Source organism: Sparus aurata, chromosome 2 (genome assembly GCF_900880675.1).
Source record: "Sparus aurata chromosome 2, fSpaAur1.1, whole genome shotgun sequence".
Taxonomy (NCBI): Eukaryota; Metazoa; Chordata; class Actinopteri; order Spariformes; family Sparidae; genus Sparus; species Sparus aurata.
Genome location: NC_044188.1, coordinates 17342554 through 17359111, shown reverse-complemented (window position 1 = coordinate 17359111; position 16558 = coordinate 17342554). Strand labels below are relative to the sequence as shown.

The window sequence follows — 16558 nt, the reverse complement described above, 5'->3', positions numbered from 1 at the left end:
TTACAGTTATTACATATTTATTTATCTGAATCAATTAATGAATAACCCTAACCCTAATGGATAAAAAAAATCCCCATTTAATGTAGCAGTAATAGGAAGGTGCACTCACTTCTTATATATGGAAAAAGATTACAATATGATGAATTACAATAAAAAGGACAACAACAGCTAAATTAAACTAAATAAAGTGGCAGATTGAGATTAGAATAGAATAGAATAGAATTACTTTATTGATCCCAGACTGGGAAATTATTAAATTATTAAAATGTAAAAGTTTAAAATGTGTTGCTTTACATTGCTTTTTATTTGAATATAATATGTTAAGAACAATGTTAAGCCTGGACAAGAAATCCCAAACATGGATAGAATTATCCTATTTACAACAAAATCAATATTTGGATATTTACAATCACAGTGTTTTATGACAGATTACTTTAGGTAGTGCTAATTATGTAGAAAAAAGTGATAAAATTACCATTATAAAATAGGAAAGTGAGTAAAATTGCTTTCAGTAATTTGGATAACTGCGAGTGTTTCTGTTTCCATGAGAACAGTTTTTGATGACGTCAACACGCATCGGCGTAAGGGAGTGACGTCGAGGCCATCCAGGAAGAGAGTTGCAGAGAGTGCACAACGTTTGGACAACGTGAGTTGTATGAGCTGCCTCTGCACAGTTGTTTAGTCCAAAAAACTCACCACCGGTCCGGAAGTATTAACAGGGTTCATCACAGGGAGGAAAACTACACTGAAAGGTAGGCAGACGCGATCACTGACTACAAGTTAGCTTAAAATGTTAGCTTACTGTTCCAAACTAGCTCCGCGAATACGTTAACGTTAGTTTTCACTCCAGTTACAGAACTGAATATAAGTTGTTCCTCACATTTAAGTCCGACAAAATTAGGCCATTTGGGATACAATTTGAACTGCAGCATCAGTAAACCCATTAATGGCAGTGCCAGCAGCTAAACTGTTTCAAAGTCAACTTCTTTGCTCTTATGTGAATGTTGTTGTGACTGTTGTTGCTCCGTGTTCATCCTGGCGTTTTCCCATTCCTCTTCCCTCCCTCCTCTGCTATCAGCTCTCTGGCCATGGCTCTGAATAAGTCCATGCATCCTCGGAACCGTTACAAAGACAAACCGCCGGATTTCGGTTACCTGGCCTCCAAATATCCAGACTTCCAGCAGCACGTGCACACCAGCCTCACCGGAAGACCTGTGTAAGTACCTGAGAGTGTACAGTGTGTATGTTTACAGTGTGTCCATACCAACAGAAGACAAAGTAATCTGCAGTGAATCTTATTGACTGTCCCTTCTTGATCTCATATCTCTGACCGTTATCGTCAGTTACATTTTTGAGGTGAATGTGCCCACATATTTGGGGTTGATATTAATGCCATTATTGGGGAGTAAAGAAACGACGATATCGATATATCGGCCGATATAAACACATATTTTGCAATCATCTCTACTTGCACAGGTGTTACTTGGACACATCATCAGTGATGAACTCGGCTCATGGGGTGTGTCGGGTGTTTCATCATCAGACACCCATGCCCAGGTGTTTATCCTCCACTTGTCCAAGTGGTGCACTACTCCATGAAGCCTTTACAGCAGCCTCCATAATGTTCTTGGTGGCTTGTCCGCACTGCAGTCCTTTAACTCTAAGGGGTTGAGTGTGGGTGTTTTCTATAACAGCTACTGGCTCACATGGTTGATCACTCCATGGAGAGACCTGCGTATTTATCCCATTTGCGTTGATTTGCCTCTTCAATCCATTCTTTCCAGGAGACGGTGAGTTCCAGCCGGACCACTAATCAGTCATTTGTTGACTCTAATGTTAACACCATATCTGGGTGGTGCAAAGTGGTTGCAGTGTTTTCTGGGAACTTGAATTCCCATCCGAGGTCGACTTTGATCTGCCAATCCTGAGTGTAGGCAAGAAGCTCTCCTGATGAGGCTTGTGTTGCGTCTCCCCAGCTCTGATGAAGGTGATAGACAGTTTGGGGGAATGCTGGTTCTTGCTGTCTTGGATCGCTGTGCAGATCCTGTCTGCCTATGATCTCAGACCTTGGTCATGGCGCTAATGGTATTGCCCTTTCACCAATGCCTACAGACAGCAACTGAGGATGTGCTTCAAGGTGCTCCTAACAAACACTTGTGACAAAGATATGTCATGGAGCGGGATAACTGAACTGAAACTGGGTTAGGCCAACTAATGAGGGTAGTTTATTTTGTAGTATGGTGGACATGTGCTTGGTTGGGCAAAGGCCCCAACTTATTGCCAGGAATTTTGGGAGGGGCTCTCCCTGTTTCAACATGGCCTTGTGCACAAAGTCAGGTCCATAAAGAAATTGGTTTCTGAGTTTTAAGTGGTGGAACTTGATTTGGGTTCACAGACCTTTGGGATGACTCGAAACACATATAGCATATAGCCAGGCCTTATATGGCATTTTCATCTGAGCAATGCAGATTTTGAAGTTTGAATTCAACAGAATTGATATAGAGAAATTAGAAAAGTTGGATCAAAGTATAACTAATAATTACGACTTGGAAACAGAGTTTTCTTTCTGCCATATTGTGTGTACTCTTAAAGTGAACACAAACATATTTTCACCAGTGTGCCAGAGTTGAGCCCTGTGGATCTCACTCAGCAGCGCTCCTGCCCCAGCTGACTCAGTCTGATCTTTACTGCTCGTTCAGCTTCTGGCAACAGCAGGAGGAAGAAGTCTGGACAAATGATTAATGGACCCAACATCAAAAGATTTTTTTTTTCTCTCGTTCACTCCTTCCTGTGTTAACTGCTCTCTATTCTCATTAGAGAAACTTCACAAAGTATGTGTGAGTGACAGCACTCCCAATTTAAAAAATAGGTTTGTCTGTCAATCACAACCTGCCCCGTCAGCTTCCCGTGTTTCGCCTTTTATTCACCTTGTACTGGACACAAATTATTGAACTTGAAACTCTGCTGGTGGGGATGTGAATGTGCCCTTCCCAGTATGTTGCGCCTGAGAAGTCATGGTGTGAAAATGTCCATACAGAGGAACAAAAGGAGAGCATGTCTGGTGGGATTAGTAGTGTTGACGTCGAACAGTGTGAGCTCATGATTGCTTTTTTTTTGTTCTGTATGTGCAGATGTGGCACTGAGAGGTAAGGTTTGGGTACTTTATTGGCACTGGTGTCTACAAATGTCAAACAATACCCAGACTGTTTTGTTTTAGTTGAAAACACATTCAATATGGCATTTACAGTTTATTTTGGCTTCTCATTTCTAATCGTTTTAACAAGCCATGTCAGCTTGCCATTTAAAATTTTTTTATTCTTCTTCTTCGACACAAATGTCCATCAAAACTCCCAGACTCCTGGTGAATGTAGGAGCTGACAGTTATTGTAAGATTTTGTATTTGAGGTCTGCTGTTCATCTTTCAGGACTGAGACGCTCTCCTCCCCCTTTGTTTGTGTTTGTATGAAACAGGTACCGCGTCTGCTCAGTGAGGAAATCACTTGTGTTATGCAGATGAATGCGGACATAGTGTCACTGCAGCGAGTCTGAACATCTGCGTGTGACTGTGAGCATATTGGTGTGGGCTGATCCTTTGTGGTGGTGAGGTGGCCAGTCAATCATCTTATGGAGGAGCGAGCGTGCATGTGTGGGCACGTTGTAAGGCTCGACTTGATGTCCGCCTGTGACAGGTGTTAATTATTGGTTTGTAGTGTCTCTGTGTCTGTCTGTGGCTCACTGACTGACAGACAGACAGACATAACAATGGGCTGGTAGCATCAGGGCTGGACTTACAAAATGGAAATTGAATTTAGACAATTTGGGAATGAGACAACTAGCCTGTAACATGTTTTGTCATTTTGTTGGAGACCAAAAAACATTCTGCATGGTTTTCTTTTCTTTTCTTGGCCTTATTAATGGCTTAAAACATGTTAACTGTCTTTTTAGTGCTGGAATGTGTCCTATGTCCAGCATCTGAAAGACATTTCGATCTTCACATTTCCTTTAAACAAATGGTTAAGCAGCACAGTGAACAGTGTTGAGACATTAGCTCAGGATGGAGTCAGTTGCCAATTTCTTCTCTTTGCCTGCTACATGAACAGGATTTGCGTCTCACTTTTTGTGTGTGGCACCGGCTCCAGTTAGCCGTCTGCAGAATTTTGGCTCTCCTTCCCCATCAGTCTGTCATTCCATCAGTAGAGGGATTAGTGTGGTTTTGTATTTCCCAATGAATTCATCTACTGGGTTTTTAAGTATTTAAGCAGTGAGTTAGGGATGAGAGTAATCTTGGGGAGACACTCACTCAATCCTCGGGGGAGATATGTCTCCCTTCATTTAGGGATCGTCAGTGGAGAGCACTGATAGCAGCGGGCCGAGAGTAGAGCTCAGACCAGAGGCAGCGGCGGAAGAAGAAATATGGGGGATGTGATTGGAATTGAAGTGAGGAAGAGATAAACCCCAAAATGGTCTGAGTGTTGGTTTGTTTCAGTTTTTGGGGAAGTGGAAGGGGGGCTCTGATCAGGAAGATAGAAGTGGGGGGGAGGATTAGGAGGCATGAATGGGTATTAAAAATGCAACAGCCTGGGTGACATTTAATTTGGTAGTCATATTTTTTATGGGCTGCGAAGACGATCATCTGTGGAAGGATTTTCACTTGCGTAGTTAATGAAATGTTACATTTTCACACCAGTTTTGTGCCAATATATATTATTAAATATGTTCCTGGCAAAAGAGGAGAAATTAATGAATAATTATGACCACTGATGCCAAATTTTAAATCTGATAAATATGACAATCAGCAGCACCTCCCTCACTGGGAAGCCTAGCAGAGCCATTACCATACAGATATTTTTTACTATCTGATTGGATAGCCATCACAGCCTCAGGTGGGACATTATTTTTACATATTTTACTTACGGCTCTTAATATCCAGGCACAACTGTCACCTTACTCCAAATAATTCATCTGAAAACCAATTAAATACTAATTATAATTTTGGTTGTTTGGCCACAGGGTTTCTGGTAAGCAGCTCCAATAACTTTATTTAGCTGACCTGGTTACATCGCATGTTTATAAACTCAGCTGATCTTGTTACTTTTATTGTCAGCTGATGAGAAATCCTCCCCCCGAAACATGTACCAAATTTTTATTTTTCTATTGCTTATGTCCCTCTTATACATACCAGGGTGAATGTAAAATGAATGCGGAATGGTGTGAAAATGCTCATTTCCTTTTTAATGAAAGATGTCATTTTTCTGTGGGAGGGACCCTCAAATCTCTACCAAAAACGTGCATCTAAGTCATTCACAAACCTGGATAAACCAGTGCATACATTTTCACATTAATAACTTTTCAATCTTATCTATTGCTTTTTGTTTCCGCCATCTGTACTCGGACATTGCCCTTCTGTCCGGTACATTATCATGCTCTTCTGTTGTTTAAAAGGCTGTAAATTGAGTCTGCGAAAAGCTCCATTTTCACTAGTTTTTCTTCTAATTTTATATTTTGCTGCTGGAGAAGTAATGTTTTCATACAAATGTTTTTGAAATTGGTGCTACGTGAACAGAAAAAACAGCAAAAAGGGGCCTGCGACCAATTAACACGGCTGGTGGTTGACATATTGCAAGTTGGGGGGGGGGTGTAGTTTTTGGTCATCTGCTTTGAACAATATGGTGGCTGCCTAGTGACAAAAACACAGGTAGTGCTGTAGTATCAACTTTGTATCGAAACCATTTGAGATATTCAGTATTGGATATATAGATATGTGCAAATACTAGCCATACTGTAAAATACAAAGCTGGTATAAAATCGTCAAAATTGCCCTTTAATCGATGACCTTATTCCAGTCCTCCTGCTTTATATTTTGTTTTCTGTTAATTAAAATTGCATTTTTGATGACTTGCCAAACTCTAGTAACATTGTTATTCATCAAACCGTAAACCTAAATATTCAGAATGTTAATCCTGAGCCAAACGTATCTGCTGGTTGTTATTATGACCCTAACGGGCCATTTCTACAACGTCAGCAGAACTGCAAATATCCCTAAATAAGTTCAGACATATTCAAATTCTTTATATTCATGTTGCGTTTTAAGTGATTCACTCATTTTTGCTCTTGTGAGGATTCAAAATGTGTTTTACTCAGGTGTTTTTGTTGTTTTTTTAACACTGACACGAGAAAAGAAGCTGCCTGTAATCAGCACAAAATTTCTCCCGGCACACTCATAGTGGAGGAGATGTACCTTGAAGGTCACCTCTCTGGACAGAGATTGAAAGTGTGTGTGTGTGTGTGTGTGTGTGTGTGTGTGAGTGTGTGTGTGTGTGTGTGTGTGTGTGTGTGTGTGTGTGTGTGTGTGTGTGTGTGTGTGTTCATGCTGATCATGTAGCGTGGAGGTGAGAGCGAGCTGTTTGTCTCAGCAGTAAACTGTTCTCCGCTCTAATGATGCCGCCCTCTTCATCCATCTCAACCAGAGACGTTTTTGCCTCTCAGTACTAAGAGTAAATCCGATCTCTTCTCCTTTTCCCTTTCCTTCTTCTCACTGAACACCTTTTATTCACTCCTTCTTACCTGCTCCAGTTGTTTTACCTGAACGTAAGCTGGAACCGAGTTTTGAGCCGCAACTTACTCCCTTACTACCATCGAGTCGAAGTGTAACCTGTTGTGTCCTATCACAACTATTTCATTCAGGTTTGTCCCATTCTGTACCCCGTCGGCCACACTAATGTCGTAATCACGCTGCGGTGCACCTACGTGGCTGCAGAGGCGTAAATCGCGGGCGCGCTCACGCTCCGTCTGGCATCAGCCATTGCTCCAGCGTGGCCAGATTTGCGTGCTCCCCTCATCTGTTCAGTAGGTGGGGTTGCCATGGAGACATGCCATTCGCAGCGCTGCTGATGGGAGTGATCGGCCTGCACTGCGCACACACCGAAACACACACATACACTCATCAGGGGCTAAAAATAGAGGGCTGGCCTGTGCAGCCTCGCTCTCTGAATATTGATCCTTTTCTAATGATGCCTCTGAGGAGAAATGAAAGAGGGCAGCGTATCTGAGCACTGGACAGGGCTTTCATTTTGGAAAAGGGTGTGCTAATGCTGACGTATCATTTCTCTCTCATTAGCCTGATTCATCCCTAAAGCTCAGGCTGTTTTTTAAAGTGCAAATTTCTTCACCGCTTCGTCTTTTGAAAACGTGTTGTACATCCTCAGAGGCGCCAGGTGTTCCTCCAAGAGGTCACACTCCTCAAGCCGCTGATTAAACCGCACCATTAACCTAATATGTTCATTATGTGAGGAGACACAGGGCAAGATTGATGTCAGGTTCTACAGGTAAATCACTTCTCATTTGTATCTGTCGCGCACCTGGCTGCTGGAGGGTCGTTTGTCTTTGTTATCACTCCTCAATGAAGAGTTCAGTGACCAGTGTCACCTCAGCAGAGAGACAGGTTTGTCGCGTTTTGCACACGGAATGATTTCCAATTTGAAATTCAGGGAATTTTGAGCTTTAATTAGACAGCCAACAGTAGATAGATGATTGGAAATGACGGGAGAGAGAAAGATGGGGAATGACTCCCAGTCAGATGTGAATCGGAGGAGATTGTGGCCCTCAAACCCGACCACTCACCAACATTTTACCTTGCTTTCACATCTGTGGGTCAGTTCAGTCCGAACTACAGCTAAGAAATTATGCAAAAACACGAGGTGAAGGCAACATACCACCTTCTTCTCACTTTCTGACTGATCAGCAGAACCCTCATGCCTCTTTCACGCTGGCAAAAAACCCATTAACACCCAATAGCATCTGGCTTCTGTGAAAAGCCACCATTGGCCTTCATTTCTGGGTCAAATGATTCTGCAGTAGTCATAAGTGTTCATCAGCTCTAGCTTCGATCAGCAGTGATTCGAACACGACGCTGAGGTGGACATGCAATCATTTGCTCACTTCCCAGTGCGATGTGTGCTGAAGTTCTGGATGTTGGTGCATAAATACTTTTCCATCCGGCTCCGTTCAAGCAGTGCTCGGACATTGTTCAGTTGGTGTTTAGTCTGAGGTTATCCTGAAATAAAGATATAGTAAGTCAAGTAACCAACATCGTCACTGGCCTCCATGCGGATTTCTACTGTTCCCGATTGTGTTGTGACGTGTTTGTGAAACACCAGAACAAAACAAAACAAAAACAAAGGCAAACTATAAATCTACTGGCAATTGGAGAGGAGACTTTCACCTATTTTAGTGGCATAACCTGTGCTTAAACAGCCTTCAATTCATGTGCTTATGCTGTAAAACTGGGATAAATCTGTGGTTGGTCTGCTTTGCTTTCACAGCACAAACAAACCACTCCAGAGTCCCAGTGGAACCAGAATGAGGCTCAGGGCAGGATTAGCCTGCCAAAGGATACTGGGGCAAATACAAGCCGAGGGCCCCTATTAAAACTGCTATTGATTGATTGATATACTTGTATTTCAAACACGTAAAAACAAAAAAACATTTCCTACCCCTTAGTCATATAACTAACTAAGTCATTATTTGTATACAAAAATATTATTTTTATTTCAGAATCTTATTTACATGTACTATCTATACATACATATATATACATACGTACACATGTCTACACGTACACAACTACTTGTGATCTTATACATAATTAATTTGTTTTTATAAATACATTGTATGACATATTCAATCCGAATAGAAATAGCCAAACTTCTCGCGTCTCGTCTGCTTATGTATGTCATGTAGAGGCTTCCAGATTTAACTGAGACTGTGAAAAGTGCCTTGTAGTACAGTTGGGGTTAAGTATTTCTACAATTTTATATCACTTATTTTGTGATTACATAATTGGATATAGATTTTTAACCTGGACCTCACGATGAAATATAGTAAGAATGCAGAAGCTGCCTGAGGGCTTGGACCATTTCCGTTTTTATCGTGCTTTAGTGTTGCTTGGACAGAATTCGGCACCAACATGGTATCATTTGGCACAATGCTGAATCGGCCAATCAAAGATGAAAGGATTGCCGTTATGATCCGTCTTTATTATATCATAAACTGTGGTGCTTTGGCTTCTTGTAAACCTTCAGACTCTTGGATCTCATGCTTAGACTTGACTTCCTGGACTATACCTATTGTCTCACCTGTCCCTAAGCAACACATGACTGTTGTCCGTCAAAATAATGCTTCAACCTAGCTGTGAGAAGCATTCAGTTCATCACACAGGCCTTGAAGAACGTAATAAAAAAAAAAGGAAATTCGGATGCACCAATTTGTTGTGAAATATCACTGAAGAGGAGCTGAATACCAAGGGAGCAAAACATTTGCACTGTTCATTTTTTGACTGATTTTCTTAGATGAAACAAGATAAACAGAACCAGAGGTTAACAGTTTTGCATTTCTGAGTATCTCCGTCTCTACCAGCAGACGATGGTGGGGTTTGTTTTTTTTTTGCTCCCACCAAACTAGTGTGGTGCCAGACGCTGCCATCACGAGGATGTGTCTAATTACATCTGCCAAGGTGCAAAAGCGATCAGCGAAGCTTTAATTATACGTATCTCGCCCACTCTTTCTGTCTGCCGCGCTCGTGCCCACATGTGTGACAGCTGAAATCATTAAACACGTCGAGAGGAGAAGACGGGAGAGCCGAACGAATGGGACTGAGAATTGGGAGTAAAAAGTGGGAGGTCTCAGCCATGTTGTAAATGTGAATTTCATTGTCATTAGTAGGGGATTGTTTGAATAGATGTGCTGCTTATCTCCTGTGTGTGTGTGTGTGTGTGTGTGTGTGTGTGTGTGTGTGTGTGTGTGTGTGTGTGTGTGTGTGTGTGTGTGTGTGTGTGTGTGTGTGTGTGTGTGTGTGTGTGTGTGTGTGTGTGTGTGTGTAATGTGAAGTAATGAGGTTCAGCACAGAGGGTTAATGAAGTGCTGCATTAAGACCAGTTTGGTAAATTGCTGTCGGGTTGGCTCATTGGTAAAACAAAGAGGATCAGCAAGTCCCCACATTGAAATTATCCTTAAAGAGAAAATTCTGGTTTCACAGAAAACCTAGTATTTTTTTTTTTTTGTAGCTTTGGCCACGATTCTTCCCGTCAGCGATTATAACATATTCACCACATTAAATGCTGAGGTCTATGAACGCTTTAACATTTTTAATGGGGTAAGACAAGGAGGTCCGAGTCTGCAAGAAACACGAGCAGCCAAACGATAATGCAGCATTTAAACCGTCAGGCTAGCATTAACTGAACTTTTGAGGAGGAAAAACAAATATGAACAGTAGAGTTATCACTTTTTATGCCTTTTGTGCAGAGAAAAAAGAAAACAACATAACAAAAGAAAGCACCCTATCTCACAGTGTTTAAAGAAAATGAGAAAAATTACCGCCAAATGTTGATCAGGGTCTGGGTCAAGACCCATCCTCCCATCCCATAACCTCCTTAGTGGATGTAATAATGCAACATCAACTTAGGCTAGAGATAATATATTTACTATTTTGTATACAGCTCAGTTTTGATCCATATTACTGTGTGTTACTACAGGCTTTTTCATGCTGATGTGTTGTTTCTCCTCCAGTGTGAATTTTAAAGAGCCGGAAGCGGTGCGAGCGCTGACCTGCACCCTGCTGAAGGAGGACTTTGGTCTGACAATCGAGATCCCTCTGGAGCGCCTCATACCCACTGTGCCCCTCCGTCTCAACTACATCCACTGGGTGGAGGATCTCATTGACGGCCAGAAGCAACCACGCAGGGGCATCGACATTGGTACCACCACCACCACCACCTTTTCTGTAATATTGTGTCCATCTTTCCATTGTCTGACAGGTGTCTCTTTCATCATCCAAATTAATTGAGCCAACATTTGTTTTTTTCTGAGTAATTTCCTGATCAGTCCTGGCATCAGTGATCTACTCTGATTTTTACACATGAAGGTACAAGTAAGAGGAAAAGAGAAGTATCTCGACTTTGGACTGGATATAGTGAATGCAAACATCTTAACAAAAATGCAAATATGCCTCCCATAAGTAAGAGTTTGAGACCTGTGCCCTTGTTTATTCTTGATGTTGCTGCCAGCAGCTCAGAGCGGCACACAAGTAAATGTCAGTCGGTGCTCCCAGCTGGTGCACATGAGCCCAGTCACTTCCAGTGTTCCCAGCACTTACTGGCCAAATCCCCGTCCACATGTCACAGCTTGTTTGCCATTCTGTCTGTCAGCGAAGAAGCTCTCCATCTTTGCGTGTGTGTGTGTCCTCTTAAGGCCCTCCAGTCACTGATTGGTGACCCTTTCGATCTCTCTGTAAGCAGATTGAAGCTGTCTCCTCCTTGATGGATCACCGCTGGGTGTTTCCTTTACTAACCGGTGCCACCTTTGTCTGAAACACGACTGAATAATGCAGCTCAGCTTGTCATATGTGAATGATTCAATAACAGCTGTTGGAACTGACAGTTATTGTCCATTATGGACACTAAGTTAAAGATAATGCGGTCCAATTACCGTTTACTATAAACCCCATATTTCCATATTGCTCAATGAAAGTCATGACCATTCATCATCTTAATGTGTTTGTGTGTTTGCTCAGGCACTGGGGCGTCTTGTATCTACCCCTTGCTGGGAGCCACAATGAACGGCTGGTACTTCCTGGCCACAGAGGTGGATGACATCTGTTTCGACTACGCTACAAAAAATGTGGAGCAGAACAACCTGTCTGACCTCATTAAAGGTGAGCGTGGTGCACTCATCCTGAAGATCAGTGGTGCCTCATCACAACCACAATATCTGTCAAACTAATAATCTACAATTGGTCAGACAAAATAAGCAATGTTGTTCCCATAATCTCTCACAGTTTTGTCACATTTTATACATTAAGCAATTGATAAAGTTTAGCCAGCTACAGGTTTTAAGGGCAGCGTAGCAACAGTGTTGCTGTCCGAGCTTGGTCATTTTGTGCCGTGTAGCTTGAAGTGTGAACATAAGCCCACAGTTTTTGGACTGAGAACCAAAGATTATTTTTTCATTCCTAATTGTCTGAACATTGTAGCGCTGTCATGATCAGGTAAAATGTTCCATTCACGTATCCCTGCCTCACCTCTGTCCTAGTTGTCAAAGTCCCGCAGAAGACTTTACTGATGGACGCCTTGAAAGAAGAAACGGAAATAGTGTACGACTTCTGCATGTGCAACCCGCCTTTTTTTGCCAACCAGCTGGAAGCAAAGGTAACAGTCTCCCTGCCCTTCACAGTTTAAGCTTGTGTCCAGTTTGAACATTTAAATCCAACATGAGTGGACTTCTCTGAACAGTCTTTGGCTCACTGAGAGTAAACAGAGCACTTGTTGACCTGACGTGAAACACTATTTGTTTGCACGATAGTAACAGGCCTTTAATAGGATTTCATCGTAATCTCTGTCTGTCTTGTTGCTTTCACTCCAGGGGGTTAACTCCAGGAACTCACGGCGACCTCCTCCCAGTTCGGTAAACACAGGCGGTGTGACAGAGATCATGGCGGAGGGCGGGGAACTGGAGTTCGTCAAGAGGATCATTCATGACAGCCTGCAGCTCAAGAAACGCTTGCGGTGAGGGAACGAACGTGATTTTTTTCATCTAGTTGCAACTGTATTTTTGCCTTTCAAGCCCAATAATAGACAAGAACTGTATGTATTCTGGGTTACGCAGCTATGTGAACTGGCAGATGGATGAAAAAGGAGCGTTGCAGTTTTGTCCTCTTTGAAGTGGCTCTGAGAGGTTTAAATGGCTGCTAAGAGTTCCACTAGAGGGGAGACACCGAGAGCAGAATCGTGCAGATGGGTCGCTGCTTCACACTGATGGAGCTGTCACCCAGAGTTGGTTTAATGATTTTGGCACACACTCGCCCGGCGCTGTATCTGGGAGCCCACAGGGAACAGCTGTGTTTGGGTGGGTGGGGGTGTCTCCAGCGGCCGTCACTTTACCCTCCCCCGTTACCAGGGCTGTCACGGGGGCAGCAGAGTGAGACACACACATAGAGAGAGCTGCAGAGTAGTGCTATTAAAACTGATTAGACATGCCACACCTGCTTGGCCTACAAGGGAGTACAGTGTGTGTATGTGTGTGTGCTGCATGCTGTGGTGTGTGTTTGCATGACGCGTGATGAGAGGGATCTGATCTCTACACCTGCCTGCTCTTGTGCGGCTAGAAGAAAAGGAAGTGAAATTGAACCCGGTCTTACTGAACAGGTTTGAGGTTCGAGCCAAACCAACCGGAGCTGGTTGTCACTCCCTAAAGCAGGCTGGGACACCAGAGCCTCCAGGTGTCCATGGAAACACGGTGCCAGCTTCACCGATTGGTCCTTTGAGATGCCCCACACCACCCCGCCCTGCTCCTCTTTCCTTCTTCTTTCCACTGAAGTGTAATTACTGTCAAACAGGAGTAAGCCACCTCAGCTCCCAGGATAACAACCGTCCAAATGCCCCAAAAACCCAGTTAGAAGTGAGGTAATACTCCTCATTTATCATGCCATTGATATGAAAATTACCATCTCTGGTAATAAGATTGTAATCACACGCCTGTGCTTCAACATGTGAGGAGTAGAAGGATGAATATGGATGCAAATGCAGCTGCACACTTGGGGATGTTTTGAAAAGCCGCCAGTGAAGGAGCTGCTCTGGGTGTTTCCTCCCCACTGTGACAAAAAGTGGAGGAACATCTGTGAATATTAGAGCTCTTCAATATTTCATTGTGTCAAGTGAGGCTGACATGTTGCTCACCCCTCTGGGCATCTTTGTACCTCCCAAACCTGATTTACAAATCAGCGTCCTTTCTCACGGTCACACACAAGTTAAAACAGCTTTTTAAAATGATTTCATCTACAGTAGCAGGGTGTGACTGTAGCTTTGTACATTCAGGGATGTGGCTGTTTTAAAAGGAGTTATGTTTGACGCCCTTAAACCAAAAATATTAAAGCAGGAATGTTGTTTTAGGGCTGCAACTGACTGCAGATCATTTTTCTAGATTAATGGATTCGTTGTTTGGTCAAAAATATGTCAAAGAAGAAAAAGTAGAAAAAAAATTATTATTTTTTTTTTTTAAAGCCAAAGATGATGTCCTCAAAAATCAAATTGTGTCCACAACCAAGAGATGTTCAGTTTACAGAGGATCTTTACTTTTTCTTTTTTTAAACAACTAATTGATTAATCATTTGTCAGATTAGGAAACATACTTGCTGAAAAGACCTTGATTTTTAACATTATTTGGTGTTTAATCTCATGTAAACCAAAAGCCTTTTAATATATGAATTGATAATCGTGTCACTATGTTTATTTGTACTTGAAAATTGGCCAGACTGGCTTCCTGATGCGTTCATCTCTCCTCTATCTTCCCCGGCTGGACTCTACTGCCTATTGATCAGGCCCAACCTCATCTCTTTATTGCACAGCAGAGATTATTGATCAGGCCTCCACTAAGGGAGAACATCAAATCAGCTTTTCCTCCGCTGCAGACTCACCCGGATGTTTTTCCTGTCTCTCATGTTTTACTTGGTCTCCGTGTTGCTCCCCAAAGCTCACCTTGGCTCGTTTGATCTCTGCGTGGCGCAACAGCCTCCGACACGCAGCTGGTTAATATGGCTTCTTCTTTCTGCAGGTGGTACAGCTGCATGTTGGGGAAGAAATGTAGCTTGGCGCCTTTGAAAGAGGAGCTGAGGAAACAAGGGGTGAGTACCAAACGCAGATGCATCTGCATCTGCATCTGCAGCCACAGCTTTTGATCATACAGGAAAGAGCTCCTTCTGTTCAGGGTCACATGATAGCTTGTTAAAAAAATCTCTGTCTCACTTGTCAAACTCTTCTGGGACTGTGCGTTGATGTTAGAAAGTCAGAGCAGCAGAGAAATCTCACACATCAGCTCTTTCTAACATGTGCCAGCTAGGCAGCATCACAAACAAACGAGCCACGAATGAGCTGATTTCTGTTAGCGGTGCATGACCGGATCACATGGCACTCTGTAGCTAACATGCATTAGCGTCATTAGCCCAACTAATAACCCGGCACATGACTCCTGACTGCTGCAGGCCTCTGGTCCGGTGCCAGTCACTTCAGTCACATGCTCAAATAAAAAAAGAGGAGACTTGAGCCCCCTCGTCTGCACCTGCCATCCCTCAAAGCTCCTCCAGAGGTTTTAGGGTGCTGTCGCTGCTCATCAGAGTGAGTGCAGCCTTGGCAAACGTCCAGAGAGGAGACTTATCCCGATTTTTTTAAGTGTGTGTAAACAGAAACCTTGCCTGGTTGATATGCTAATGCTTTCATCACCCATTACTTGATCTCCTCTCCAGCGTCTCCTCATCCCTCTTTGTGTTTTTTAATTTAGCAAATGTGCAGGTTGGTGACTGTCTCAGATACCGAGCTCCTTAACCTCTGCCCTTTTTATCTAAGTGACCCTCGTATTTACTGAAGGGGTCCTAAGAGACAGTGAAAGTGCTCTGTTAGCACAAGGGTTTTCACACCGTGTGTGTGTGTGTGTGTGTGTGTGTGTGTGAATGTTTGTTTTTTCACCCACAATTAGAGATGCTCACAGCAGGAAAAATGTTTTTGATTTTTGTTCACTGGCCTTCAGCAGACCTGCAGACTGAGCATGCCAAGTTTGCGTCACATGTGGAGGGTTTATCAAGTGTTTTGTAGGATGAAGCTTCAGAGTAAATTCAGTTGGAAAGTATTTGGTTATGTAGATATGTTTTACATTTTATCTCATACTTTCCATCACATAATCTAAAAACTCAGGCTTACTAGCCAGCTGCCTCAGTGGCTCCAGCTCTGAGAAGGTTTAATTATGGTATGAGATTATTTCTTTCTTATCATTTTATTCAATGGGCAATTAATTTTTAATATCGGTGTTGATTGATTAGAATGGTAGCACTATAATTTCCATGTTTTCACAAATTAATGCAATGAATCTTGATAGGGAGGCAACCATATCTTTCAAACGGATGTTAAATCACAAGATAAAATATTAGTATTTCAGGTAATGTTTTCCCCCTTGATTTTTGCCTTTATAGCATAATCCAGGATTTGACAACAGTTCAACAAAATAACAATAAAAAATAAAATAAATTGTCATGTTTGATATTATTCACCTTGCCCTCAGACTAGTAAACTGCACAATACATAGTTGGACTTGAGCACATCCTTTAACCCCACCCAATTTCTCTATACACTTGAGCTTCAGCTCAGAAACGCCATTGTCTTACCAGTGCCCGATCAAACCTGCACATTTCCAACTCTCAGCAGGGAAGGAAGGAAGATGGCTCACTTCTTAGCGACATCCATCATCAACTCCTGAAAAACAATGTGTTTAATATTCATGGCTATGTATCGAACTTGGATACTTTAATGGTACAAACCGGAGTATTGTCATTCAATACCAAATTTCAATATCTATGGAGTTCATCTCATTGGTGTCAGTGAGCCAATAAGCATGCAGCATGCTTGTTCTACGGAGGTCTAATGGCGTTAGTGATTGGCAGTCTTGAGGCAATGAGGAAAAAAGTGCATTTCAATTGCCCCAGGCAAGCATGCAGTCCTTATTGTTGAGCCCTGTAAACATA

General features: G+C 42.6%; 1 protein-coding gene across 1 annotated transcript in view; it reads left to right on the top strand.

The window, feature by feature from the left end:
• Positions 1 to 579: 579 nt before the first annotated feature.
• The window catches only part of mettl16 (methyltransferase 16, N6-methyladenosine), a 23970-nt gene continuing 7991 nt past the window's right edge, over positions 580 to 16558 (top strand). The window contains exons 1-7 of the mRNA XM_030394613.1: positions 580 to 752; positions 1079 to 1216; positions 10564 to 10751; positions 11567 to 11707; positions 12085 to 12200; positions 12415 to 12557; positions 14602 to 14671. Coding sequence (XP_030250473.1) covers positions 1089 to 1216; positions 10564 to 10751; positions 11567 to 11707; positions 12085 to 12200; positions 12415 to 12557; positions 14602 to 14671 — 786 coding nt within the window. The 5' untranslated portion in view covers positions 580 to 752; positions 1079 to 1088. The remainder of the gene's footprint in view (positions 753 to 1078; positions 1217 to 10563; positions 10752 to 11566; positions 11708 to 12084; positions 12201 to 12414; positions 12558 to 14601; positions 14672 to 16558) is intronic.